The sequence below is a fragment of the Neopsephotus bourkii genome, unplaced genomic scaffold (genome assembly GCF_033783945.1).
Source record: "Neopsephotus bourkii isolate Nb327-2 ecotype Australia unplaced genomic scaffold, CSIRO-AGI_Nbou_v1 NB_1189, whole genome shotgun sequence".
Lineage (NCBI taxonomy): Eukaryota > Metazoa > Chordata > Aves > Psittaciformes > Psittacidae > Neopsephotus > Neopsephotus bourkii.
The window spans coordinates 2004709-2030015 of NW_026901674.1; the positions used below are offsets into that span (position 1 = coordinate 2004709).

The window sequence follows — 25307 nt, forward strand, 5'->3', positions numbered from 1 at the left end:
GATGTTGGCTCTCAACAGTGTGTAAGTAGGGTTGTTCTGACCCCTTGTTCGAAGCTGATAAACCTCCATAGGAATATGAAAGGATGACTCAAGGATGAGCTGACTCTTAGGTGCAGTCACAAAGCAGACACCACAATAAGGACAACAGAGGGACCCTTGAGGAACCTCAACTTCGTAACTGTTCATGAGCTCACTTAATTATGCCCATGGAATCACAGAATGGTTTGGGTTGGAAAGGAGCTTAAAGCTCATCCAGTTCCAACCCCCTGCCATGGGCAGGGATACCCCACACTAAATACATCACCCAAGTCTCTAGCCTGGCCTTGAACACTGCCAGGGATGGAGCATTTAACATTTCTCTGGGCACCCTGTGCCAGCGCTTCAGCACCCTCACAGGGAAGAGCTTCTGCCTAAGAGCTCATCTCAGTCTCCCCTCTGGCAGGTTCAAGCCATTCCCCTTGGCCTGTCCCTACAGGCTCTTGTCCAAAGCTCCTCTCCAGGTTTCCTGCAGCCCCTTTAGGCACTGGAGCTGCTCTAAGGTCTCCCCTTCAGGAGCCTTCTCTTCTCCATGCTGAACCAGCCTGGCTCCAGAGCAGAGCTGCTCCAGCCCTTGCAGCATCTCCATGGCCTCCTCTGGTTCGTGGCCTTCTTATGTAGAGCACACCAGAATTGCACACAGTGCTCCAAGTGGGGGTCTCAAAATGTTCAGTGTGAACACAAAAATGCAGGGCTGAGGTCAGAGGGTGGGATACCCCCAGTGAAGAGGACCAAGATGTTGCTGTATACTTCTCCTCTGCTTTTTCATTTAATATTGACTAGATCTAAGCAAAAACACATGGCATGCGACTTGCTGATTCAGTTAAAGTCATCATTGTTGAGTTACATCTAACCACATGCCTTGTAGTTTGTATTAAGAAATGAAACTGGTTGGGTGGTGTCATTTCACCTTAATTCAGTGCAAGGGTATCATGAACTTGATCGTAGGTCCCAAAGGGAGGGAGGTCCTGAATGACTCCTTTTGGGTCACAACAGCTATGTTGCTCTCCCAACAGGCAGATGAGTTAAAGAGATGGCACAAGCCTCTAGAGAAGGAAGCTGTGTCAGATGTTTTCAGCTGCAATGCTGAAGCAGTACTGCATTTTAAACACTTTGGGCCCTTAAAATATGCCACTATTCCTAATGTCCTTATTTTAAAATATATTTATTAACTATACTGGCTGCCTCCAGTTGGAACAAAGAAATTACAGATGTATCAGGGTCAGAACATTGATTTTGTACAGAAAGTTGGCTTTTCAAATGATTTCCTTGCCTCACATCTTCCAGAAACCCTACTTTGAGTTTGTTGAGTTCTTCTGCCAGGCTCTTCAGCTCACTTGGCAGGATGTTTTTATCTGAAAGAAAATTAAAGCCAAACTTTTAGCTTCATGCTTTAAGAGAAGGTTTACAGACTTTCAGTAACTCTGCCCAGCCAACTGAATGCGATTGCTTCCATCACCCCTGCAGGGCTGGGATTTCTTAAGTCTATCCCAAGGGAATGTCACCGGCTGAGTCCCACCTCATGAGCTAACCCCCAGAACAGACTGCACTTACCTCTGGCCTCCTTCATTGCCTGAGAGATGAGTCGTCTGCAGGTCTGGTCAGCCTGATGGACAGCACTGGCTGCACAGATGGCCCGATCGGCTTCCTGCCGGGGTGACACAGGAAGGAGGGACACGTGCAGACACATGATGTTGGGTTTAGACTCATAAGCTTTTAAAGCTCTCTTGGAAAACATATAACACATTAGCAGTGACTCCTGCAGTGCAGGCTACTCCTGTGAGCTGGGGGCAGGTGTGTGTATCAGGGTGACTGGCACAGATGGGTACGTGTGATGGTAAGAAGTGAAAATTATTTTTGTCAGGGTGTGACAGCTCCAAAGTCCTTTTGCTACTACAGAACACTTAACAGTATCCTTGAAGGTATTTCAATGGTTTAGCTTAGTAAGGGTGACAGTTGTACCCACTTCAAATGGGAGTAACTTTGCATGCTTTTGTACTTAAGAAATAGAATCCTAGACTGGTTTGGGTTGGAAGGGACAATAAAGCTCATCCAGTTCCAACCCCCTGCTAGAACATCTTCCTAAGAGCTCATCTCAGTCTCCCCTCTGGCAGGTTAAAGCTGTCCCCTTGTCCTGTCCCTATAGGCCCTTGTCCAAGGCCCCTCTCCAGGTTTCCTGTAGCCCTTTTAGGCACTGGAGCTGCTCTAAGGTCTCCCCTTCAGGAGCCTTCTCTTCTCCACGCTGAACCAGCCCAGCTCTCTCAGCCTGTCAAAGAGCTATTTCTTAGCTTCTATTGTGAATACAGGTCAGGTATAACTCACTCATTCCCCACCACCTGGCAGAGCCATGACCGGAGCCAAGCAGCGCTACCTTTTGCTCAGTGTTTTCCTCATTTTGCTTCACTGGATTTTCCAAGGCAGCAGCCAGCAAAGCGATGATCTGCTCACTGAGAAAACAAGGATGAACCACGTTAAACAAACAGTTTCACTGGAGAGTCTGCTTTCATTTTGTAATGACACCTCAGCACAAGAAGAAAACCCCAAGTTTTCAGTTTAAATGTCTGAGGCAATCAATGAAGTTATCTTTACATGGGAAGTTAGATGAAAACCAATTATAATTAAACCTACAGCCAGTTATTTCCAGGGTTAATGTTTCAGACAATTTACATATATTTTTAACAACAGTTTAGAACTGTGGTTTGTTTTGGAGGCTTCCAAAAAACACCATAAAACCATTTAGATACGGTAGAAAGCTTCTGCCCACCCATCTATGAAAGCAGTACCGCCGCACTGAGCATACTTCTCTGAAGTGCAGTCAGAACTTTGCAGGATGAGGCTGTTCTGTTCCCAAGCATTTTTCTTCAGATCTGGCGTTTCTATTTTGCTTGCCATTAAATGTATTGTCTGGTCAGGTAAGGGATGACTCCTCAGCTGATTTCTCTGCAAGCAGCATTCAAGTGGAGCCTCTAAAAATATCTGGCAGTAGCTCAAGGAATCTAAAAGAACATCAACAGATGATTTCACCTTTAAACTGTTCAAGTAAAGATTTCTGAAAGCAACATGCACAGGAAAGGCTTTACATGAATGAGGAACTTCTACAACTAGTTCTGAGCCTGAAAATAACAGAATCACAGAATCCTAGAGTGGTTTGTGTTGGAAGGGGCCTTAAAGCTCATCCAGCTCCAACCCCTACCACAGGCAGGGACCCCTTCCACTGGAGCAGCTTGCTCCAAGCCCCTGTGTCCAACCTGGCCTTGAACACTGCCAGGGATGGGGCAGCCACAGCTTCTCTGGGCACCCTGTGCCAGCGCCTCAGCACCCTCACAGGGAAGAGCTTCTGCCTAAGAGCTCAGCTCAGTCTCCCCTCTGGCAGGTTAAAGCCATTCCCCTTGGCCTGGCCCTACAGGCCCTTGTCCAAAGTCCTCCCCCGGCTTTCTTGCTGGCCCCTTTAGGTACTGGGAGGCTTGATATAAAACAATTTTATCTTCAAGGCTGCTCATCTGGAGATCAACATAAGAAAGGCTTTAAGTGACGCAGTAATTCCTAACAACGCAGTAATATAGCTGTTGCTTGCTATACTGCAGGAATCTAGCAATAAAGAATAAATCATGTTCTGCTAGAGCACTTAAAGCGCACCGATTTTCCTACGCAACACGTTCTCACGCATAGGCACAAACAGCAGTTACATTTGCGAGCCAGCTGGAACACCTCGTATCTCATGCTCTGGTAATAGAAGTTGTCATCCAGGATGATGTAGAGCGGCCCGGACCCGGCTGTGTGCGCGCAGTAACGGCCATCTCCGCTCTCCATTGAGCGGAGCAGCCCTTGCCGGTGGCAGCAGGCCATGAAGCGCTCCCAGGCAGGCTGGCTGGAGGGGCCGGGGGCTGCCAGCGGGTCCCCGGTGAGCAGCGCCTGCAGGAGGCGCTCCAAGCACTGCAGCAGCTCCCGCCGGCTTTGCTTCCAGTCGGGCAGCTGTGGAGGGAGCAGCACAGGGGTGAAAGCTCGCCCCGGCCCCACACCGTCGCCATTCCCCCCACCACCACCACCACCGAGCTCCCGCCCGCCATGAAGGAAGCGCCGCGTTGCCTGGCAACGGCCGCCGCGCGGCCAGTGACGCTCTCGAGCTGGCCAATGGCCGTGCCACGCTGGCCCCGGCTGGCCAATGAGAGCAGTGCGCCGCACTGACCGATGGGTTCGGTTCCGTTCCCGGCTCCCGGGGGCGGAAGGCCTCCGGTGGGATGAGCTCGTCGTAGGTGAGGAGGGCGCAGGCCCAGCCCTGGCGCTGCGGCAGGAGGCGGCGCAGGCCGCGGGCCAGGGTGGATTTGCCGGCCGCCGGCAGCCCGCAGAGCACGCACAGCCCCACCCGGCCGCGGCCGCCTCCGCCCCGCTCATCGTCATCCTCCGCTGCCGCCTCCAGCTCCGCCACAGCCGCCGGTCCCGCTGCCCGGGCCTGCTGCGCGCATGCGCGGGGCGGGCGAGGCGAAGGGGTTGGCGTGGGCCCGTGCGGAAAGAGCCGGTGTTAGTCACCTTTAATTTGATAATAAACTGAATAATGCGTTTTAGTGACCCCGGAGGCGTGAGGATAATGAGCGGTCCCGGCTGTACCCAGCGGTGGCTTTTGTTATCATAAGATACTATTGGGTGTTTCGAGCGTGATGATTTAAGGTATAATAACGTAATACGCTTGTTAGAAGGTATAAATGATAATAATGTTTAATAATAATTGTAGATGCTAAGGACATGGGGACGCTTCTTCGGAAGACCCTCTTTGCCAGTGCTGTTGGTGCCTGCAGCATATTTTGGGTTGTTCCATTCAGTTTTTCAGTGAAATGGCCATTGAGGAACCTGGAAATACCATCTTGGTGAGGCGATCCTGGAATTTATTCACTCTTTTTGCTGGTTCCTATTTCCAGGGCTCACATGTGAGCGCAGTCAGAGTGTGGTTTGCTCTCTGATGTACACACTGGCCGGTATCCACATCTTCCTCCTGGCCAGTGGCTTTTTCTCCTTGGAGCAGCTGTTTTTCCATGAGCTGTCATTTTGACAACCTGTGTATGTTCATATTGAATCAGTACCACTTCCCAATTGTCCCATTTAGAGTGATGAAAGTTACCTGTTGCTTCTATAGTGGAGTCAGATCCTAGCACAAATCTCATACCGTGATAACCAGCAGACATTAAACCACTATTGAGTGTATAATGTTATCCTTGGTACACCACCTTTTCTGTTACAACAGGGATGGCTCATTCCTTCAAGACTCAGATCCATTATCTACAGAGGTTTTTTCCATTGCTGGGGGCTGATGTGATGTTACTATTATAGTTGGGTTGGAAGGGATCTTAAAGCTCATCCAGTTCCAACCCCCTGCCACGGGCAGGGACACCTTCCACTAGAGCAGTTTGCTCAGCTAACTGAAGTGGAAGGTACTGCAGGTGGCAGGTAGTGAGAGGTGGTATCCAGATCCCAGCTCCGATAGTGCTGCATGGAAGCTGAGGCTTGGAGCAAGACACAGGAAAAGATTGGCCTGTGGGGAACAGGAAATGGCTGCATCCCTGGCAGTGTAGAGCCAAGAGGATGATCCAGGAGGTAGACAGGCTGCAGACTTCCCACGGGGTCCATCTGTGTTCTAATTTTCACAGCAGTGTATGACTAGAGGTGCGTAAATGATGCCTAAATAACTGAATTCACTCCTGTTTGCCCGGCAAGTAAGGCTGCGCTTAGAAGAGTCCTGTTCTGTGATGCTCTTCCAGATTTCATCTGACAGGAGCTGAACTTCAGACTTCTGATTTAAAACAAAAATAGGAAGTGAGGTAGAAGAGGTACAAATGCAGCCAGCAGCAACTAGGAGAATATTGGATGTGACAAAATCTGTGTTCAGTGCCTGGTGGCATCAAGTCTTTTCCAGAGATACGTGCTTTCAGGGAGCATTTTGGCTGCTCAAGAAGAGGACTGGAGGACAGCAGTCTGTAATTCCTTGTGAGAACTGGATGAGGTTTCCCAAGGAGCTTTTCAGGCAGCTGGTCTAGGTGGGACTGCAGGTTGCTGAGGTCCTGAAGGAGCTGCTGGAAACTGGGTTTGCACTGGCTGCCTGAAGTGTCAAACACATTTTGTGAAGTAGTTCGTGACTTGAGACAACTGCTTCTTTAGCATCTTTAAACAGTTGCTAGGATTTAGAGATATCTATATCTCTCTGCCCGCCCCTCTCCCTAGTAGCATTTACGTTGCCATTATGCTATTTTCCATACAAGCATTTAATCTACTATATCTGATACGAGGCTGCATGGAAAATCCTCCTAAACAGGATATGGGACATTAGGAACTTCACAAGGATACAGCAATGCAAACACAGCAAACATGAAGTTAAGTACCCCAGACTGGTTTGTGTTGGAAGGGACCTTAACACTCATCCAGTTCCAACCCCCTGCCATGGGCAGGGACACCTTCCACTAGAGCAGCTTGCTCCAAGCCCCTGTGTCCAACCTGGCTTTGAACACTGCAGGTATGGGGCAGCCATCAGAATTCCATTCTAAAATCTAATCTAAATCTCCCCTCTGCCAGTTTACCCCTTATACTATCCCTACTTGCTTGATTTTAAACACTACAAACCTTGGACCAGGAAAATGTGGTACAGTAAAGAAATCAGGAGTTGATATGGCAGGCTGGAAAAGATATTGCAGAAAATGAGGTTAATAGAAAACACAGATTTTGAACTGTAGCTAATATTCAGTATTAAGCTAACAGTATTTTAGAACTGTTTTTCATTTTCTGTAACTTTCTTCATATTCTCTTGCAACATTTTGGTTTGATACTTTTTATTTTGCTTTATCAGCATTGGATCCACAGCCTGGCTGAGGAGCTTCTCTGGTATTTGGCTGCAGAATTCGAAGTTCAATCTTTGGTTGCTCTGCTAAGTAGCAACCTGTTCCATCCCATACTACTCACAGCCTGTATTGACAGGGCAGACAATAAAGCTTATGCTTACCCAAGCTGAAATCTTATCTAATGATTTATAAGTGATTTTAAATACTTGGTTTCAGTGTATCAGAAGGACATAAAGTCACCAGTAACTATATTAGAGAACAGGCATGGTATAATTTGGATTACTCAACATGAAATAATGCAAGCATGCATCTATCTTACCTGGTTACTTCTTGTGTTATGACTTGGTGTGTTATTTTGCTTTGGTTGTTCCACATTGTTATCCCTGGAATAAAAACCACGTCATCAGGAAAATCCCCATGTGGTTTAACCACCTTCAGGGTTGAGGCTGGAGTGGTGAAATCAGGATTCCATGTCCGACTCCAGCCCTTTCCAGCCTTGACAGCTGACTTCCATGTGTGTGCCCCTCTGTCCATATAATACAATTATCAATAACAACTAGGAAAGTGCTCTGTATTTGGGGGAAAAATGCTTGGGAACTGACAACTGGAGTATCTGGATTAAACTACCTAGTAGTAGAGGACTGGCTACTATGCAACCTACTATTAGCTGGGGTGATTTCTTTTTGGTGGGCCGGAATTCTTTGTATAGATAAAGCATCTACCCAGCTTGCTAAATAAATCTGGAGCATGCTCCCAAGTGTTGAAATAGGCATTTGTAGTAAGTGAGATACCTGTGTTGTCTTCTGCTTTTCCTGCAAAACTTCCTCCTTATTGCGTCACGCTTAATGACTACTACTACAGCAACAATTACAAGTGGCAACACAAGGAGGAAAAAAATGAGCAGACCATCCCGAAGTGATGTATCTAGAGGAAAAGAATTGGAATAATGTAAGGTAGTCATCTTATTTAACCTCATACTAAAGCATTTTTTCTGTTAAAAAACACCTTTCTGTTGTAAAAACTACAATCTTCAAATTATAATAGATAAAAACTAGTAACTTCACTGAAATGTGTAGATTCTATGGTTAGAAAAGTAGGATTTGGCATTATGTTATTACAAGCTCTTTCTGCCTTACCCACCCCATGTTGTTTGATACGCAAACATTTTCCACATATTTTGTCAGGATTTCTAAAGCAACCAAACTCATTTTGTGTTTCCTTACCCACAACTGATCTGCACCTCTTCTTGGCCTTCCTTTAATAATAGAAAGGCAAGCCTTTAATAAATAGAAAACATTTTTTCCCTGTCCCAAAATAATGAATTTAGTAAAGCTTGATAAAATATAAATTGTTCTTTGCCTCACAAAGCTACAGATGATGATGAACTTGGCTTGTAAACAGAGAGAGGGCAAACATTTTATGTGGTCTCAGTGTAAAGGCTTTTACACAAGCTGCTTACAACTGCTGTTGGCTGCATGTACCTCCTTAACCCCTCTCATTTCTGTGAGACACTTTCCACATATAAAGGCTGCTGTTTTCATAAATCATAGGCTGGTTTGGGTTGGAAAGGACCTTAAGATCATCTAGATCCAGCTCCCTGCAATGGGTAAGGATGCCTCGCACCAGACCATGTCACCCAGGGCTGCGTCCGATGTGGCCTTGGAACACTGCTGGGGGGGAGCATTTACCACTTCTATTGCTCAAGCTATAGTCTTCCTCTATCAAATCCATTGTTTCAGAACTCTGTTTTAAATACCTAAGTAAATATCTAAATATTTAACAACAATGTAACAGTAATCCTGAGCAACTAATGTATTGCTTTTTAGATCAGACAAAACAGTTCAGACATACAGCTCTGATAATAAAATCTGCTCTTCAACTTAGTCCATGATTAAGTGTTCCATGTAGTAGAAGAAAACAGTTGAAAAGTGACTGAAGCCCCCTGTTATTAGCAGATCATCTGCCGTGGGGAGCAGAATGAAGGCCAGTTTCACAGTCTTACCTATGTGAGCTGGACCACTGTCAATGCTGCCCCCATAGCCTGACCGGTTACAGAATGGAGGTGCCCATCCAGAGTTGCAGTGGCAGTTCCCATTGTTGTTACACACCTGCGGTCGATACAGTAGGGATTAGTCAAGCAAATGCCTTTTGGAAGTGGCTGCTTTCAACCTCCCGTGTATATTTGGAGTTCCACATGGAAGACTGCATGTGGAAACAAGAAATACTGCATAATATTGTATAGAAATACACAAAGTAATAACTGGGAATAAGCTCTCCCCCTCCATCCCCAAACACTGAGTGATACCGATACCGCAAGTTAATTCTCTATAGACATTAAACTTTGGGGTTTTATGTGCCTGCAATAGATGGTAGTCCAGAGAACTCAGATTTAAAACCTTTGTACTCCATTTTAATCTTTCATGGAGACATTTATAAGTGAGGAATCACTTGTCCTTGTCAAAGGAATATTTTCCTTTTATAATTCCACAGCTCACTAATAATAGAAAATTCCCTAGGGATATTCAGAAGAAATGCCTTTCAATGTCAGTGCTAAGCAGTTTACAGTGTACTGACACATGAATTACAGATAAAAAGGTGGACTTAACTTTTAATACACATGAGAAAACCCCAAAGCCATCTGTCTGGTTATTGCTTTTATACAGGGATTTTGCACCTCTCTTTGTCTTCTAGAAACAGGGCATGAAGACACCATCTACTCACCCCATTGTCATTACACTTCTGCTTTACATCGCAGCTATAGCCCAGATTACTTGCATCAACACATTGAAAATCCAAACAGGCCTGGAAAAAGTAATTGGTGTCTTTCAAACTCCAAACTTCAAAAAATCCCATCCTTTTATAAATAGGTAAATGTATGTGCTTAGAATTCTACAGCTTTTACTTAGATGTCCAGAAGAGGGCTGGTAGAACATTCAGTACTTCCCAATTTTATAGTTGGATTTGTTGCAGAGAAGTCTGTGGATGCATTTTGATGAGTAATTTGGATAACTGATAATGTAGCTCATTGGTTTGTAGCATCCCAGTTTTTGACGAGCTAATTGTGTGTAGCTCAAAAAGCAGATTTTTTCCTTATGGCATACAAATAAGAGAGCTGTGTAATGATTTTGAAAGTTCTGAACTTCCCAGTTGGTGAAATACATTCCTTAATGCTGCTGTGATCCATCCTACCTTCTTTTCTCCACAGGCTGTTCCATCATGAACTTGAGCAGGATCAGGGACATCTGATCCTAAGTCAAAGTCAGAAGACCAGCATAAAACCCCAGATGCGTTATTGACAACGCTCCAGGCAGGAAGGTTTTGAAGACTAACAGATGTGCACTGGAGCTTGCCACACAGACTATGCCTGTATTGAATGAAAGACACTCAGAAACAAGGTGAACAGGGAAAAAACCTCACAGTTTCAGTGCAAATACACTATCCAGTCAAACCTTTTAGCTTGCATTTCAAGGAAATCCTCTTTTAAAGCTTATGCTTTAGGAGTTTGTAACAGAATATATATTTTTTCCATTGTAGATCTTAGAGTTAGCTTTTATTTGCTGGTGACTTACTGAACAGGACATTTCTTGTACACTCCACCTTTCATTCCACAGTTTCCAAACCTGTCTCCTTTAATATTTGCTCTTTCAAAGCATGCATCAGGTGCTTTTCTTGCCCCTGTACAAAAAGCAATGAATCTGAGTAAGCTACTACAGCCTTAAAAGTAGGAGAAAGAGAAAGAAATATTAGGAATATCTATTAGGAGACTACAAGTCTTTTCACATTAAATTATCAACATACCTTTTCCATATATAGATTCACATTGTGAATCAAAACTCTGGCATACTCCATAGTAGCAATAAGCCTTCATGTTGCTGCATGGGTAACCATTCATGATATAAACATCCTCTGGGCAGTAGGCATCGCTTCCATTGCAGTACTCAGGTAGGTCACAGAAGTCCATTTTTGGTCTGCACTCTGTTCCTGCCACTTTAAACTGGAACCAGAGAGTAATGCCACCCTACTTGTATTTTGCAACAGCAGAAGTGCTAACATGAAACAATGACAACTGGGAGCCTTTGGGGATTTTAAGGAAGACCAAGCAGTTTTGGGATCAGTTATCTAACGAATATCCAAAACTTCCCTCAGTTTCATATGGTGTAGCTGTGGTTTATGAGCTGAGCCTACACAGGACTTGGGTAGATCATACAAATGTATACACAAGTATCAATTTAAAAGCAGCCAGCTGTCACAGATTTGGGAGAACCTTGGTGTTGCATAATGGAGATCACTACTGCTGAGTCACCTCCTACGAGGTGCCTCCTACAAGGGATGACACAGAGATGATATTCCATTTCTAAGCTACTGCCTGAGAGTTGTTGGACACAAAGTCACTGCTTACATGCTTTCTACTGGTGAATATAGTTTGATAATGAGAAAGTATATTGAGTGCTATGATAGCTCTTTTCAAACATTAAAAAATACTATTAAATAGTATTAATATAGCTTAATACAACAGTCTACCTTGCAGTTCTTGCAGCACAGTCCTTGAGCACATTGCGATCCAGGCGTGAGTTTGCAGGTTGCAGCATCACAGCAAGGGTTAGTACATTCCTGAAGAACAGCCATGGACAAGGGGACACAACGTTTTCACATTGCTCTACAGCTAGGAAACTAGATGATTAAACCAAGTGCATGGGCAAACCAGACTTTAAGCACACTGTCTCTTGTGTGTGTTCTGAGCTTGACAGCTTTCTGCTCTAACAGGAACCAGCACACAGTTTGGCTGTATTTTCTTACTACAAGTCATCAGAAAAACATCTGTGTTTTGATGTGTTGTGGCACAGGGGTATAGGATATGTTTACACTTTAAATGCACGCTAAAAGAAGCAGAATACATGGGGGTTTACTCCTTATCATTCCTTCTCCTATCTTATTTTTCCACTACACTAGCAGTGATTTTAGGCTTTTACTAACATTTATCTTCATATTGCTTGCCAAGATGTAAAATTACAAGGAAAACTCAGATATTAATGAAAATCAGGTATACTGAAAGGCCAGCCTTATACAATAATATAGCAACAAATATAATAACACAATATACAGCAAGTATCCAATTGAATTTAATCCATTACCTCTGGCTTGCCACAGTCGCATTCTTCATTACTATCGACCACATTATTGCCACAGACAGGTTCCTTGTAAACATTACTTGTTTTGGGAGGATTTCTAAGGCAGTTTCCTCCTCCACTGAGAATAAGGTTCTCAAAATCATCAGCACTGCAGGTGCTGAAATTCCTGGATCCACTGGAAAGCATAATATTACTTTTTTATTATAAGTATTTTGCTTACAGGGAATAATACAACTCAAGCCCTTAAAATATTGTTCATCTATAATAAATAGCATGTTTTATAATGCTGGGAGAGCACGAGATATTTCATTTTGACTATTTTGCAATAGAGTATAGTACTAGAAGTTTAAAATAATATTTGTAACATAAACGAAGTACTTTCAGAAGTCAGAGACCATCAGGTTATCCATTCTGGCATCCTGTATAAAACAGGCCTTAGAAATCCCTTTTGTGTAATGAGTCTGAATGTGCTTGTTTCAAAAATACTTTCCAGAAAGGCATCCACCTTACTTTGAGTCCCTAAGAACTCATGAATACATCTTATTATAGTAGTTTTGTCCAGTGTTCAATTACCCTGATTTATTAATACAAATTAAAATAGGTGAAATAATACGATCTTTTTCTCATAAGGGGAAGCCAAAGAAGAGGTGAACTGAAAGAATCATCAGCTGAGAGGTTTGGTTTAAATGAACTGTTAAGAATGTGTGTGAAGGATGCACATTTGCGTGAACCCAGTGAATATACGTAAAGGATTCTCAGTTCTCAGCAGGGTAAAAAACCCAGCAACACACTATCATTAAAATAAATAATAAAGAAAATCCAGTTTTTAGGAATGCTACAAATAAAAAATTACTGGATTGGAAAAAAAATACTAAGTTTCAAATAAGTTAAAATGGTTAAGTCCTAACTCAGTGAATTCACCTCTGTGATTAAACCTTTCAAAGAACTCCCCATTCACAAAAGTTCTTCAAGATCCATGGGAGATTCACAGCTTCTAAGGCATAGTCACTGCAGATAAATAACAATTAGTTAAATAAAACAACTGGAAATCTTACTTATCTGTGCTGTGCATAATATAGGATGCAGGACACCTTGTGTCATCATGTTTCATTCCAAGATTATGGCCCAATTCATGAGCAACTACTGTAGCATGACGCAACACATTGTCATGATTCAACTAATAGAGAGAATCAGTGTTAAAAAAATTGTGAAACTAAAGAAAATACTGTTGTTACTATTGATTTATTCAAGCCCCGAAACTCTCAGAGGCTGTGAAGACAGAATATGGAATTGTTTTGCAAAGCAGTAGCATCAAGAACAGACAATTTACCACTTTATTTCCAGGTAGGGCCAAATTCTGCCTCTCTTTTTATTCCTTCCATTAGGATCGTGTCCTGAATATTAACAGTTGGCAGCTGAACCAGAGGATCAAGCCCTGTCTGTGGCAGTGTTTAAGGCCAGCTTGGACAGGGCTTGGAGCAAGCTGCTCTAGTGGAAGGTGTCCCTGCCTGTGGCAGGGTTGGAAATGGGTAAGCTTTAAGGTCCCATCCAGCACAAACCAGTCTGGGATTCTGTGATTCTACAATCATTGTAAGTTGTTTCCAACTGAAATAATTCTATTCTATTCCATTCTAACACAGTTAATCACTCATGACACTGATTTCAATGGAGTCTTCAATGACAAATGTACTGTTAAAAAACAGCTGTTCTGTTTCATGTTCTGTTAAAAACCAGAATCTGCTTCTGAGATTGTCCATGGCATTGTGGTGTTCATACTGTAAGGACAGGGACCTCTGGAGATACAATTCTGCCCCAAGGGTGAAGGAGGAAAAAATACTTCCTTACTAATTTTGCCATCTTTAAAATTTTTGCCTATTTACAGCCTTACTGTGGGGAAATCCTGACACTTGAGAATATAGTGTGTTATGTTCACTTTCTATCCATGTAAAGAGTAGAAAAATAGACACTGTTTTGTAGTTGCATCCCCAGAACACTGTGGTTATGAACTTCAATGGTATAAGGATGGGTTTTTCTTACGCAACCTTGAGTTAGATGAATGACAAAAGGTGATCGAAAAGCTATTTCAGGACTAAATCAGCCAAATGGACTGGAATGTGATGAAAGGAGATGAGAGAAATTGGGAAATACTCAAAAAGTTTAAATATGCACTAGTCTTTATATAAGAATCCCCATGAAAGGGACTGTACACCTCCAAGCCTCATCTCTGAGACTGGGGTGACTTGACTTGACCAAATAGGTCGGCAAAGGGCATGTTACTTATTAGGCTGTACTTCTATGGAGACAGTGTCTGCCAATAGCAGTACCTACAACTATGTGTATTGTAAATGCACAGGGGAAAGCCTTCAGGTGTCCCGCTAGCGGGATATCTGTGATAGTTTAGCAGCTCCAGTGCTAGTTTGTTCCATTAACCACAACATTGTGTACTTACAGTGCTGATTGACCCTCCCTGGACTTGTGAGCAGACGGTACCCACAAAAGCCATTCCAATGGATCCACTGTAGGAGCTTCTCCCTCTGCAACAAAAGCAGTTTAAAGGTGGTGTTGAAAGAGAGGCTGAATGTTTAAAAGTTCTACTAAAAGACAGTGATGAGTTTGAAACAAAAATTGCAAGGCAAATTTTGGTCTTGAAGTCAAGAAGAAATATATCACCATATCAGGGTTTCACTATAATTAATAATGAATACCTGACTAAATTAGCTTGAAAACAATGATAAGTCACCCAAGTCTGCTGTGACAGTGTGTCTGAGGTCACAGAACCACAGAACGGTTGAGGTTGGAAGGGGCCTCTGGAGGTCATTTGGTCCCACTCTCCCCCTGCTTAAGTAGAGCCACCTCGAGTTGATTATATATAAATAATTCATTATAGTTTCTTGTCTATAAAGGTTGCTAGGTTGGAAGTTGAATGAATTTTACTCCAGTTGTATTTTCATTCATACACAACCCCTAAACCATACACATCAGCAACACTGGCAGTGTGGGTAGTTCTTCCACTGTGTGAAAACTTACATGATGAGATGGCCAACATCATTTCTTGATCGCTTAAGAAGATCTTTCTGTCTCCAAGAGACAAATCTGCTGAGCACATCTCCAGCTGACCCTTCCATCACAGATATGTGGTTTGTGTCTGTCCAGATCTCTAATCCAACCAGGACAATCTGGATGTTTAATGCTGCATACATCTGGAAAAAACATAATGATAATTGCTATCCATCAGTCTGTTTCAAATAAATTATGACAGATTACATCACTGCTACTGAGTAAACAGTAAGTTCAACATAGTGACTGAGACATAACTTTATTTGAAATTAAAAATAAAATATTAGTATTTATAAATTAAAACAGCTACAGGTTGGGCAGAGAAGAGATTCAGAGCAGCCCTGCGGAGAAGGACTTGGGGGTGCTGGTTGATGAGAAAATGAACATGAGCCGGCTTCAGTGTGCGCTCACAGCCCAGAAAGCAACCGTATCCTGGGCTGCATCAAAAGGAGCGTGACCAGCAGGTCGAAGGAGGTGATCCTGCCCCTCTACTCTGCTCTCATGAGACCTCACCTGGAGTATTGTGTGCAGTTCTGGTGTCCTCAACATAAAAAGGACATGGAACTGTTGGAAAAAGCCCAGAGGAGGGCCACGAGGATGAAGCACCTCCCGTATGAAGACAGGCTGAGAAAGTTGGGGCTGTTCAGCCTGGAGAAGGCTGCGTGGAGACCTCTTAGCAGCCTTCCAGTATCTGAAGAGGGCCTATAGGGATGCTGGGGAGGGACTCTTCATTAGGAACTGTAGTGATAGGACAAGGGGTAAGGGTTTAAAACTTACACAGGGGAAGTTTAGATTGGATCTGAGGAAGAAGTTCTTTACTGTGAGGGTGGTGAGGCACTGGAATGGGTTGCCCAGGAAGGCTGTGAATGCTCCATCCCTGGCAGTGTTCAAGGCCAGGTTGGACAGAGCCTTGGGTGCCATGGTTTAGTGTGAGGTGTCCCTGCCCATGGCAGGGGAGTTGGAACTGGATGGTCTTAAAGTCCTTTCCAACCCTAACTATTCTATGATTCTATAAAATATATATATGAAATATAAACTAAATATATGTGTTTATAATATAAAACTAACATGACTGAAGTCAGTCTACTTCATGAAGGTACCTAAACGTATCTCTCAGTTGGAGAAGTTGGAAAGATGATGTTCATTCATTTTCTTAGACGTCTTAAGGAGAAACTGGGAACAGATCAGTAGCAGAAACTACTCAATCTAGTCAATGTGTCTGACCTACCCCATCAACATAATTAATCAGCTCAACTGTTTCCTTTTGCACCGCAGCAGGATCAGATTTCTTCATCAAAAACTGTAAAATACCATGTAAGAATGTCAGAGAAAGAAATCAATGAAATATTAAAATGTATTTAGCATTGGATGATATAATTACCCTGTTGTTATCCACAACCACAAATAATTCCACATAGCTTTTCTGTGGCAGGACAGCTCGCTTCATCTGCAAGTTAGAAAGCACAGGAAGTTAATATTAGAATTAACAAGTTAGAGGTTTTCTTATTTATCTTTCTCATGTTTTTCTTTTCAGGTGCTTATAAAGCAATGACACATTTTTTAATATGGTCTCAAAGGTCAATTTGCTCTGTTTTTTCACACTAATACCTGTATATCAGTAATTCACATCTGGTCAGACACTGGGATGCATGAGCTGGGTGGCAGCTTCATGCCTTTCATGTCATACCCATGACTGCCTTGGGCAGACCCCTGCTCTTCTGCTAAAGGATTGCTTCAAGCTGTGTTAAATTGTGCTGTTCTGTTTCAGGATGTCCTTAGCGATACTCCCACCAGTTTGAGGGCCATGAACATGAAGGCACAACCTACCCGCAGTGACACCACACACAAGCAAGAGCTCTGGAGACCCTTGGCTGCTGGAACAGACTGAGGAGGTGGCTTGGACTCCAGCTCTCAAGAGAGAAACAGAAATGTATTTACCCTCAAAAGCTTCTCCCTGCTAGAGGTACTGTTTGAAACAAAGGTGTATTTCACAGCCTGCTTCACAAACATCTCCTCATGATGAAGGCTGCTGTTCAGCACACCGCACTGGAAGGGGATATCCTGCATATCTTGTGACTGGTAAAACACATGTTCAAACGTGCTGGATGTGTTGAGTGGCTCCATTCCATACCATTTGCCACCAATGTAGAGAATTCCTCTAATAATGGTAAAAGAATGAATAATTATTCCACAGGTTTTCCCTCGTGATTATGACTAGATGATTGAATGACAGCTGGATACTTGGAAACTAGAACTGTTCATACCACTTGGTTGAAATGAATTATTATCTTACATTATCTTAATATAGGGTGTAAGTTCAAATGACTGAAAGGGTCTCTTTTAGTCCTTATTTCTAGTCTCACTCCTAGCCCCATGCAGCTAAAGTAGCCTAGTATTTCAGAAAAAGATATTTTCTAAGAGACAGAGAGAGGCTAAAAGCAATCACCAGGGTGTTTGTGAGGGCAACAGCAGTATTGCACTGCTGAGTGCATTTGTTCATGGCTCAAACAGCTGGTCCGTGCCCATTTGCTGTTCTTTTAGAGCCTATTATCTTGCTTTCCACAATCTCAAACTATATTTAGAACAAGAATTCTCTAGTTAATATCTTGTGAAAGAAGATCCTCAAAAATGTGAGTACAAAGTAGCCAAAGGATTTGAGTCTGATTAAGTTTTGCAGAACAGTTAAAATGAAGTATCTGTTCTGCTTACTGAGATCCAGCATTACCTGAAACACCAGTATGTTGACCATTTTATTCTTCAGCTAAATGAATGCCAGAAGTGTCATTTGTTCTGAGTGGCACCTCACTGTGATATTATCAATTAAAGATATGTGGGTGATCTTTATCCCATTTTACTCTTTCTCCTTGTCAAAAAGACATCAAAATGAACAAGGCTACTACATGCAACAGATATATCCAAAGTCCAGCTCAGTGAACACCGGGGAGCATGGACACACTCTAAGCATGTTCTGAATATCTGCACCATGTGGTGTGTGTGCCATTTCATTTTATCAACTCATGGACTGATTCTGCAGGGAGAAACAACTGCCCTTTATGCACTAATCTGGTCCCTGTATGATTCTCCAATAAATGTAATTTTATTGCTTTTGAAACACAACGAAATTGAGGAAAGGCTGAGAGAGCTGGGTTTGTTCAGCCTCCAGAAAAGAGGTCTCAGGGGATACCATGTTCCAGTATGTAAAGGGTGGCTACAAAAAAGATGGAGACTCCCCTGTTACAAGGAGTCACATGGAAAAGACAAGAGGTGATGGGCACAAGTTACTCCTGGGGAGATTCTGACTGGACAAGACAGCAAAATTCTTCACCATGGGAACAACCAGCCATTGGAATAATCTCCCCAGGGAAGTGGTGGATTCGCCAACATTGGACACTTAAGATTCAGCTGGACAGGGTGCTGGGACATCTAGTCTAGGTCATGCTCATGCCAAGGAAGGTTGGACCAGATGATTCCTGGGATTCTGTGGTTCTATGATTGAGTGTTTTAAGTTCAGTGAAAGCTCCATCAGATTGTTTTTCTTCTACAAAGGTGTCTCTGGTCAAGACCTTTGCATCAAGTAATAGAGGCCTCAGCTCATGCCTGTGTTTTGCTTATATTTAGATTATGCTCTCTCACGTTATCCTTTCTCTGTGAAGGAATTTTGGGAAAAGGGAAAACAGGGGTAGCTGAGGGAAACTATAAAACCTGTAAAGAGTTTCAGCTTCATCAAAAGGTGAAATATTGAAAGTATTTTAAAAGATCTGCAAGATAGAATGGTGTTTTTCAGCTGTATGGTGAATTTTACTCTTTTACATTGGTACTGCACAATGGATTGCCCTGAAGTAACAAGCAAAAGTTAATACCTAAGGCCATCACATGTGCTAAGAGCAAGCACCGAGTCAGCAATTCCTTCAACAGTGCCATGATAATAACAGTGTGTCTGAAATGCAACAAAACCACGTGATTAATGACAAAATAAAGTTGTTGCGTTCACATGCAAAGTCATTTTCTAACTAACCTTTGTATTTGCATGACATTAAATCTGGCTGTTACAGATTTACAGAGTTCATTGTTCTAGGAGTAATCCCAGCCTTCTCGGAATAAAATATGACTTGACATGAGTACCTGCAACAGGTCCCTTGCTTCTCACAAACAACCAGCTTTTTAGTTTAACCATCACCATCTTTTAACAGAATCTTTTCACCTACATTGCTCACCCTGTTCTTAAACAGACTCTTCTCAAAGGCTGATATGAGATCTCCCATCCACAAAGCACCTCATGAAGTCCTGCTGAGTTCACATACAGTTTAAAGTTGAAATGAAATGCAAAAGTATTTATAAGGCTTGTTTGGCACCAAAAACCTACAAAGCTTTGATGCTGCTGTTGTATCTTTAATTGCATACTTATGCAAAGGCGACCTTATCAGGCAGCTCAAATTCAGTCTTGGCATAATCTCCTGGCATCTCCTTTCACACCTTGGAAAACAGTGATGTGTATCACCATAAACAGCCCACTCCCTCATAAAACACCAAACCTCATGTTTTGTATCAGTGGTGACCGTTAAACAGAAATGCTACAAATGTGAAGACTCACAAAAACCTCTTTCCAGACAAATGTATTTTCCTTCTGTAGATGCTTTATGTGCATTACTTGTATTTCCCTTCCATTGATAAAACCTATTTTCACTGTCCTATTATAAAGATACAAAGGCACTCAGAATTATTGTGCATTCGCTTTTGCTTTGCCAATACATTTAGATGCATACACATCCTTGTTGCCCTCAGTTCTATTAAACTGTTAATATTTCCTTCAATTCATAAAGCTTGGCTTCCCCATTTTGAAGAAACTAACACAAAAGGGGAATTTTATTGCATACCTCATTTTTTGATTGTGTGGCCTCCAGTTTCCCATTTTCCCCATATGTGTAGAGCATGAAGTCTTCACTAACAAGCTTTCTGGAAACAAAAATAAACTACTGCTCTTTTAACAGTCTAGAAAGCAAGAAGTAAATCAAGAATCCTAGTCAGAAATACACAGCAGCACACTCATGCTAATGGGTATTAAAACCCATGGATGTGAAACAAAATACCTGAAAATAAGCTGAATTACTTGGAAAATAAGTTATTTTAAAATCCTTTAACTAAAGTATCCATAGAAAAGTCTCTGAGCAGACTACACTGCATCAGGGCCTGGGCTACTACAAGCTCAGGAATGAGGAACAACAGTAACAGACACACTTCTTACATACAACAGGCTAACAACCCTCCCTTCACTAGTAAGAAGCTAATATTGAGATGAGTTCTAATGTTCCATAAGGATTTTCTGAATTGTACTACCTTGTGCTGCTAATAAATAATTAATCAAAGTACATTTCTTCACAGACAGAAAAAATATTATTCCCTTGCATTTGCAAGCTAGGATCGTAACAGAGACACTATTTAACAGTCACATTGTAATTAGCATAACCTCCCATTTAAATGGTTTCTTCTGGATTTTTTCAGTATAAAAATACTTGTCTATATGCAGCTAACTTCCAAGATGGTGTGATTCCTTAGAACCCTCTATTGCATACTTGTTTCTCTTCAGTTTTAGGAGATATGTTCCATTTCTGGTTTTAACTGAGTAAGAAAGCTTGTCATCAGAATGCTCCTGAAAACAGAACAAAAGATATCACTTGATTAGGAGAGTTTCTACTTGGTCGTTCCATCCAAGCTTTGAGAAGAGCCATCCAACTACTATATAAGTTTGAAGTATCTACCAAAACACAGGTTCCTAACCCTTGTGCCTTCTATATGTCAGTCTCAGCAGCACACTGTATATTTTTCCCTATGGAGAGTTTAAATTCTATTAATCTACACATTTTCCTTGAGAAGACAGAAGGGCATGAATGCACCCTTTACCCAACTACCACATTGTGTTTCCTGACGCCTTATGTAAATGACTCACAGATTCTTCCTTCCCTAATAGCTTTGCACGAAGATGACTAATGCTATTTCATTACCAGTTACTACAGTAATTGAACTCGATATCTAGCACAAAGGTAAATGACTTCAGAACTGAAGAAGAAAGGCTCAGATCATTCTCTTTTAACTCATTTATCTGTGCAACTCTGTGGCACCATTTCTACTAAGCGAGCATCAGCCCTTTAGGTGCTACATGGTTGAAATCCTCTGGTTATCCAAAGACCAGATACAATGAGGAAAAAGACACACACAGCATGGGCATTAGTTCAAGTTCAAGATCTAATCAGACTTGGAGGAAATGGAAATATTCTTCATATTCTTTCTCACTTTTATCTGACAAGGCTGTTAAAAGCACTGGAAGTTTGAAAGGCACTAACTTAAAGTGCAATTTCAGACTCTTGTGGGAACAAATTTACCCAAAACTAGTTGAAAACACAAAAAATCTGAAGAGGTAGTGTGGGGCACGATCCTTCACAAAAATAATCTATATATGCCATACACTGTGTGTGTAATATTAGCAATGTGCAAAACAGCAACACCAGAAGAAAAAAAAGAATAACCAACCTCATGATAAAAAGGGTGATGTTTCTCTCTGCCTGTCAGACGAGGAATAATAATTTCTAATGTAGAAAGTCTGGATGTTTGTTCAGAAAATACACCTGAAAATAAAGAACTTTTGGATTATGCTGGGAAAGTCACAGAAATCAATGTGTTCATTCATGGCCAAGTTACTCTTGGTTTCTGAGTGTTGAAACTAGATGTATGTGGCCTCATTACCTATAGAAATACTGTTTTGACTGTATTTAAGGCTAATGACTGCAGCATTCCAAACACAACTGATGTAAATTGTTAAAACCTGCAAATTTAAGCAAAAGTTTTCTTAAACAGGGTGTCCCAAACTGGCTGCAATCTTGGCTCTACCTCTTGGTCTTAGTTACTTACATTATAAACTGGGTATTAGCTCCATTTTTTCTCATTCCTTCATAGAGACAATATCATACCAAATTATTTATTGACTGAAAAAAACATAAATCCCTCAACCAATATGATAGGAGCTTAATAGAGAGTCTCAAGAACAAGAAAAAAAGAGTAATGATAAAAAATCCCTTCCTGTATTCAGTGCATACTTCAATAGTGATGAAGAAGGAGCTGAGGTCTGGAGAGCACGAGAAGCTATTGAATGATTTAAACACAGTCTTTCTTCATTCTCACATATCCTGGATTATTAACTTTGTCTTTCATTTTTGAAACAGTTTTTCTTCTTCTATGATCTGCACTTCTAACTTGATGTACCACAGGAAACCCATGCAGGTACCCTCTCTGTCCACCCATCTGTCCCCTCACAGTAATTTCTGAAGTGAAAATCACCTGTGCAAAGGATGCTAACATCTCAAATAGAATTAAGTTCCTTCAAGCTTTGTGAAATCACTTTGTCAGTGCCAGGAAGCCTGTGCTGATCTGGGAATCCATAGCATGGCTGTATATGGACATATAGTACTATTGTTTTGAATGATAGATCCAACTTTGCCAGGATATTTCAGAACTTATAGAGAACTGGAGAAAACTGTATCTCCACTAGCATATATTCATCTCCTAAATAAAGTGTGGAATGTTTTTTACTGTGTACAGAGCCATTTGCTGTGCTATTGCCTCCTAGTTACTCTTATGTCCCACACTTGTTCACTTCTCCCTCTTGCTCACGTCTCCACTTCCTTTTGTCCTTGAGTAAACAAACTCTCCCTTCAGTCCTCTCCCTTTTAAATCACTTTACTTATATTCCTTTCCCTATTCCCCTGAATGAGGAATACTTCAGAGTTGTCCTCTGAATGTAATTCTGCCACTTGCTGTGTGCATAATCCTGGCTCACAGTGTTGCCTCCAGCCACTGCCTGACATTGCTCCATTTTGTTGGTTCCAACCACAGCCAAACCCTTGCAAAAGCTTTGTAGCCTTTTACACTGTTATCAGGATTATCTCCAGAACATCATGCTAATGGGGGAAGCTACAGGTAGGAAGTCTGCTGAGTATCTGGTTTTAGGTCAATCGTTTATAAAGATAAAAACAATCTGTAGTGGCTTTATTTATAATTGTGTGAACTTGAATGCATCTTCCCTTTTCCTGTCTGCTCATCAGTCTGGTTTGAGTGCGATCAACAGAGGCAAACCCATTGCTGTTAAACAGTAATAACATGGGTTTTAATAGTGGAAGTAGTTTCCTCCTTCTTAAATTGTCCTTGCATAAGGAAACAAAGAAATTTCTTCTCATTTATGGCAGTCCAAAGTCACCCTCAGCCTCCTACGTGTCTGTGAAAGGAATTTATAATTGCAAAAGAGCCACAGAATCACCAATTCAAAGCGGAGAGGAAGATTCATCAGGGTAATGGTGATCTCTGCCCATTAGATAACACCAGGATTTTAAAAAGCTGGGTGCAGGTAGCATATATTTAACATTAAAGGCTGCCACTGCAACCAAAATGTGGAAGTTGCTATTGGCAAACAGGTCTCGGTCGAATGATTGTCTCTGGACATTTACTTCTTTGTTCTTAATCTGCAGCAATTTTACTACTGAATTACAAAATCCATCTAAATCTCATATCTGCAGCCAAGTCATAAATGGCAATGAGTTAATGAGGAGCTAAAACAAAACTGTAGGGATTTCCCTTGCATTGCTGATGAATAAATCTTTTTCTACAGTCTTTACTACTGATGAGAGTAAAGTGCAGTTCTCACAACCAGCGTCCTGTGCGGAAGGGGATGTATTTACGTACCTACTGCATCCTGGAGGAAAAACCACAGAGCTCAACTATAGAAAGCTTCCAACCTGGAATCTTTTCCCTTCACCTGTTTCTTTATTTTCTCAATTAGCAGGTCAGCTAATAGCCGAATGCCTGGGGAGAGCCAGGGCTTGATTTCAAAGCTGTGCAACATTATGGTCAGGAATATGAGAAGACTAGGAGAAACTTTCTGAACACATGAGAAAAACTGAAAACAATCTTACCTTTCATCCCAAAAGGTTTTCCAGTTAAAGTTAGTCCAAAAGTGAACAAAAATAAGCTGTGCTTTAACATTTCCTGGAGAAACTACTACAGTAACCCAGCAGACACTGTGTACCTGGCTCTATGCAGGTGAACTAGAAGAACAAGAATCGTCTGCTCCGAAGGTAAACAGCAGAAAAAGCACTTGGATGCTTCATCTCTGCTAAGGAAACGGGAAGTAAACTTTAATCCATCAGGCTTTCAAAAAAAACCAAACTGGTTAGACAGCTTAATGCAAATAAAAAGCAGCACAGGCTTAAATGCTGATTGCAGAAAGAGCACCAACCCATGCCAGGATCAAACTGGTTTATTCCAAAGGACTTTATTACCCCAATGAGATCATACGAGATTAGAAACATGCTACCAATGGATAAAATAGGTTGTTTATAATGGTGATTGTCAGCTCAGTAAAAAAACTAGCATAGAACAATCTACTTTTAGAAATTTCAACATGTTCTTTTCCCTTTTTTTCAGCTTTAAAAATAACTAAAATACAGTGTATATGAACACATGGAAACCCCACAAACTCATGGGAACCCCCAAAACAGGGGTTGTACCCACCCCTTCTATATTAAAAATAATTCTCCTCACCAAAGGTCTGTGACTTGATGCAGCTCATCCCTCTTCTAGGTTCAGAATAATCTTCCAAGGCATCACACAACCACATTGCCACCAAAAGCAACGAACAAATGCTTCTAAAACTGGATACATTTGAAACACATTCCAGAAGCATCAAGCACATTTAGAACCTGAAAAAGGAGACTGAGGCAGCACAGTTTTCAAGCTAAAACATTTACATTAATTAATTTTAATGAATTCGTTAATTAAACCAGAGCAAATATATTTTCCATTGCTAGCAAATCACATGAAACAATGGCTTAAGTGAAAGAGAAACAGATGCTGATGTGTTTGTAATATCAGCTTGTACAAAGCCTGCTCAAGTTCATCTCCCTATTTTTACATCTGTAACTGATGCTCCTCAGCCAAGTGCAAGGAGTTAGAACTCGATAGCCACGTTCCCTGGGTTTATGTCTGTAGCACAGCAGCTTTCCCTGACTCCAGAAGCTGGGATCCTACTGAAAATTAAATGAATCCAATCTTTTATTTATAGTCTGTTTCCTACCTGGTGCCCTATTAGCATATAACTCAGAGAGAATTCTATTGCTCCAGATGTTGCTGGTTTATGAGGTCCCGTAGCACTGACATGACTTTAAGGATTTCCCACCTTTCCAAGAATACTTTATCTTAATAGAAAAAGGACTAAGGACTG

General features: G+C 41.8%; 2 protein-coding genes and 1 long non-coding RNA gene across 3 annotated transcripts; 1 reads left to right on the forward strand and 2 right to left on the reverse strand.

The window, feature by feature from the left end:
• Positions 1 to 1182: 1182 nt before the first annotated feature.
• On the reverse strand, positions 1183 to 4498 carry PSTK (phosphoseryl-tRNA kinase; the record flags this gene model as incomplete). Its single annotated transcript, XM_061364247.1, has 6 exons — positions 1183 to 1391; positions 1591 to 1684; positions 2408 to 2483; positions 2837 to 3032; positions 3723 to 4008; positions 4223 to 4498. Coding segments are annotated over 6 exons (1134 nt in total), but the record flags the coding sequence as incomplete, so codon positions are not given.
• A 595-nt stretch (positions 4499 to 5093) lies between these two features.
• On the reverse strand, positions 5094 to 24781 carry LOC133218075 (disintegrin and metalloproteinase domain-containing protein 9-like). The gene is made up of 23 exons (XM_061364145.1): positions 24629 to 24781; positions 24001 to 24197; positions 21569 to 21663; positions 20614 to 20690; positions 19918 to 19996; positions 18904 to 18980; positions 16982 to 17201; positions 16425 to 16490; positions 16272 to 16343; positions 15014 to 15186; positions 14436 to 14520; positions 13042 to 13163; positions 11990 to 12161; positions 11379 to 11468; positions 10656 to 10851; positions 10427 to 10532; positions 10047 to 10221; positions 9579 to 9659; positions 8860 to 8965; positions 7649 to 7781; positions 7177 to 7240; positions 6643 to 6695; positions 5094 to 6124 (listed from the first exon to the last, which is right to left on the reverse strand). Exons 2-23 carry the CDS (start codon positions 24068 to 24070, stop codon positions 6046 to 6048), a joined length of 2391 nt encoding a protein of 796 aa, XP_061220129.1. The 5' UTR covers positions 24071 to 24197; positions 24629 to 24781; the 3' UTR covers positions 5094 to 6045.
• Positions 8966 to 16991, forward strand: LOC133218078 (uncharacterized). Its single transcript, XR_009727046.1, has 3 exons — positions 8966 to 9668; positions 10063 to 10252; positions 16812 to 16991. It is a non-coding gene; the product is annotated as an uncharacterized LOC133218078 (long non-coding RNA).
• Positions 24782 to 25307: the final 526 nt, after the last annotated feature.

Coding starts and splice junctions, on each gene's coding strand:
- LOC133218075 (XM_061364145.1), bottom strand. CDS start 24,070: ATGTTAAAGCACAGCTTATTTTTGTTCACTTTTGGACTAACTTTAACT. Junction 11,469..11,989: donor GCGACTGTGGCAAGCCAGAG/GTAATGGATTAA, acceptor GCTGTTCTTCAG/GAATGTACTAACCCTTGCTG. Junction 7,782..8,859: donor CAGTGGTCCAGCTCACATAG/GTAAGACTGTGA, acceptor CTTTTCCTCTAG/ATACATCACTTCGGGATGGT.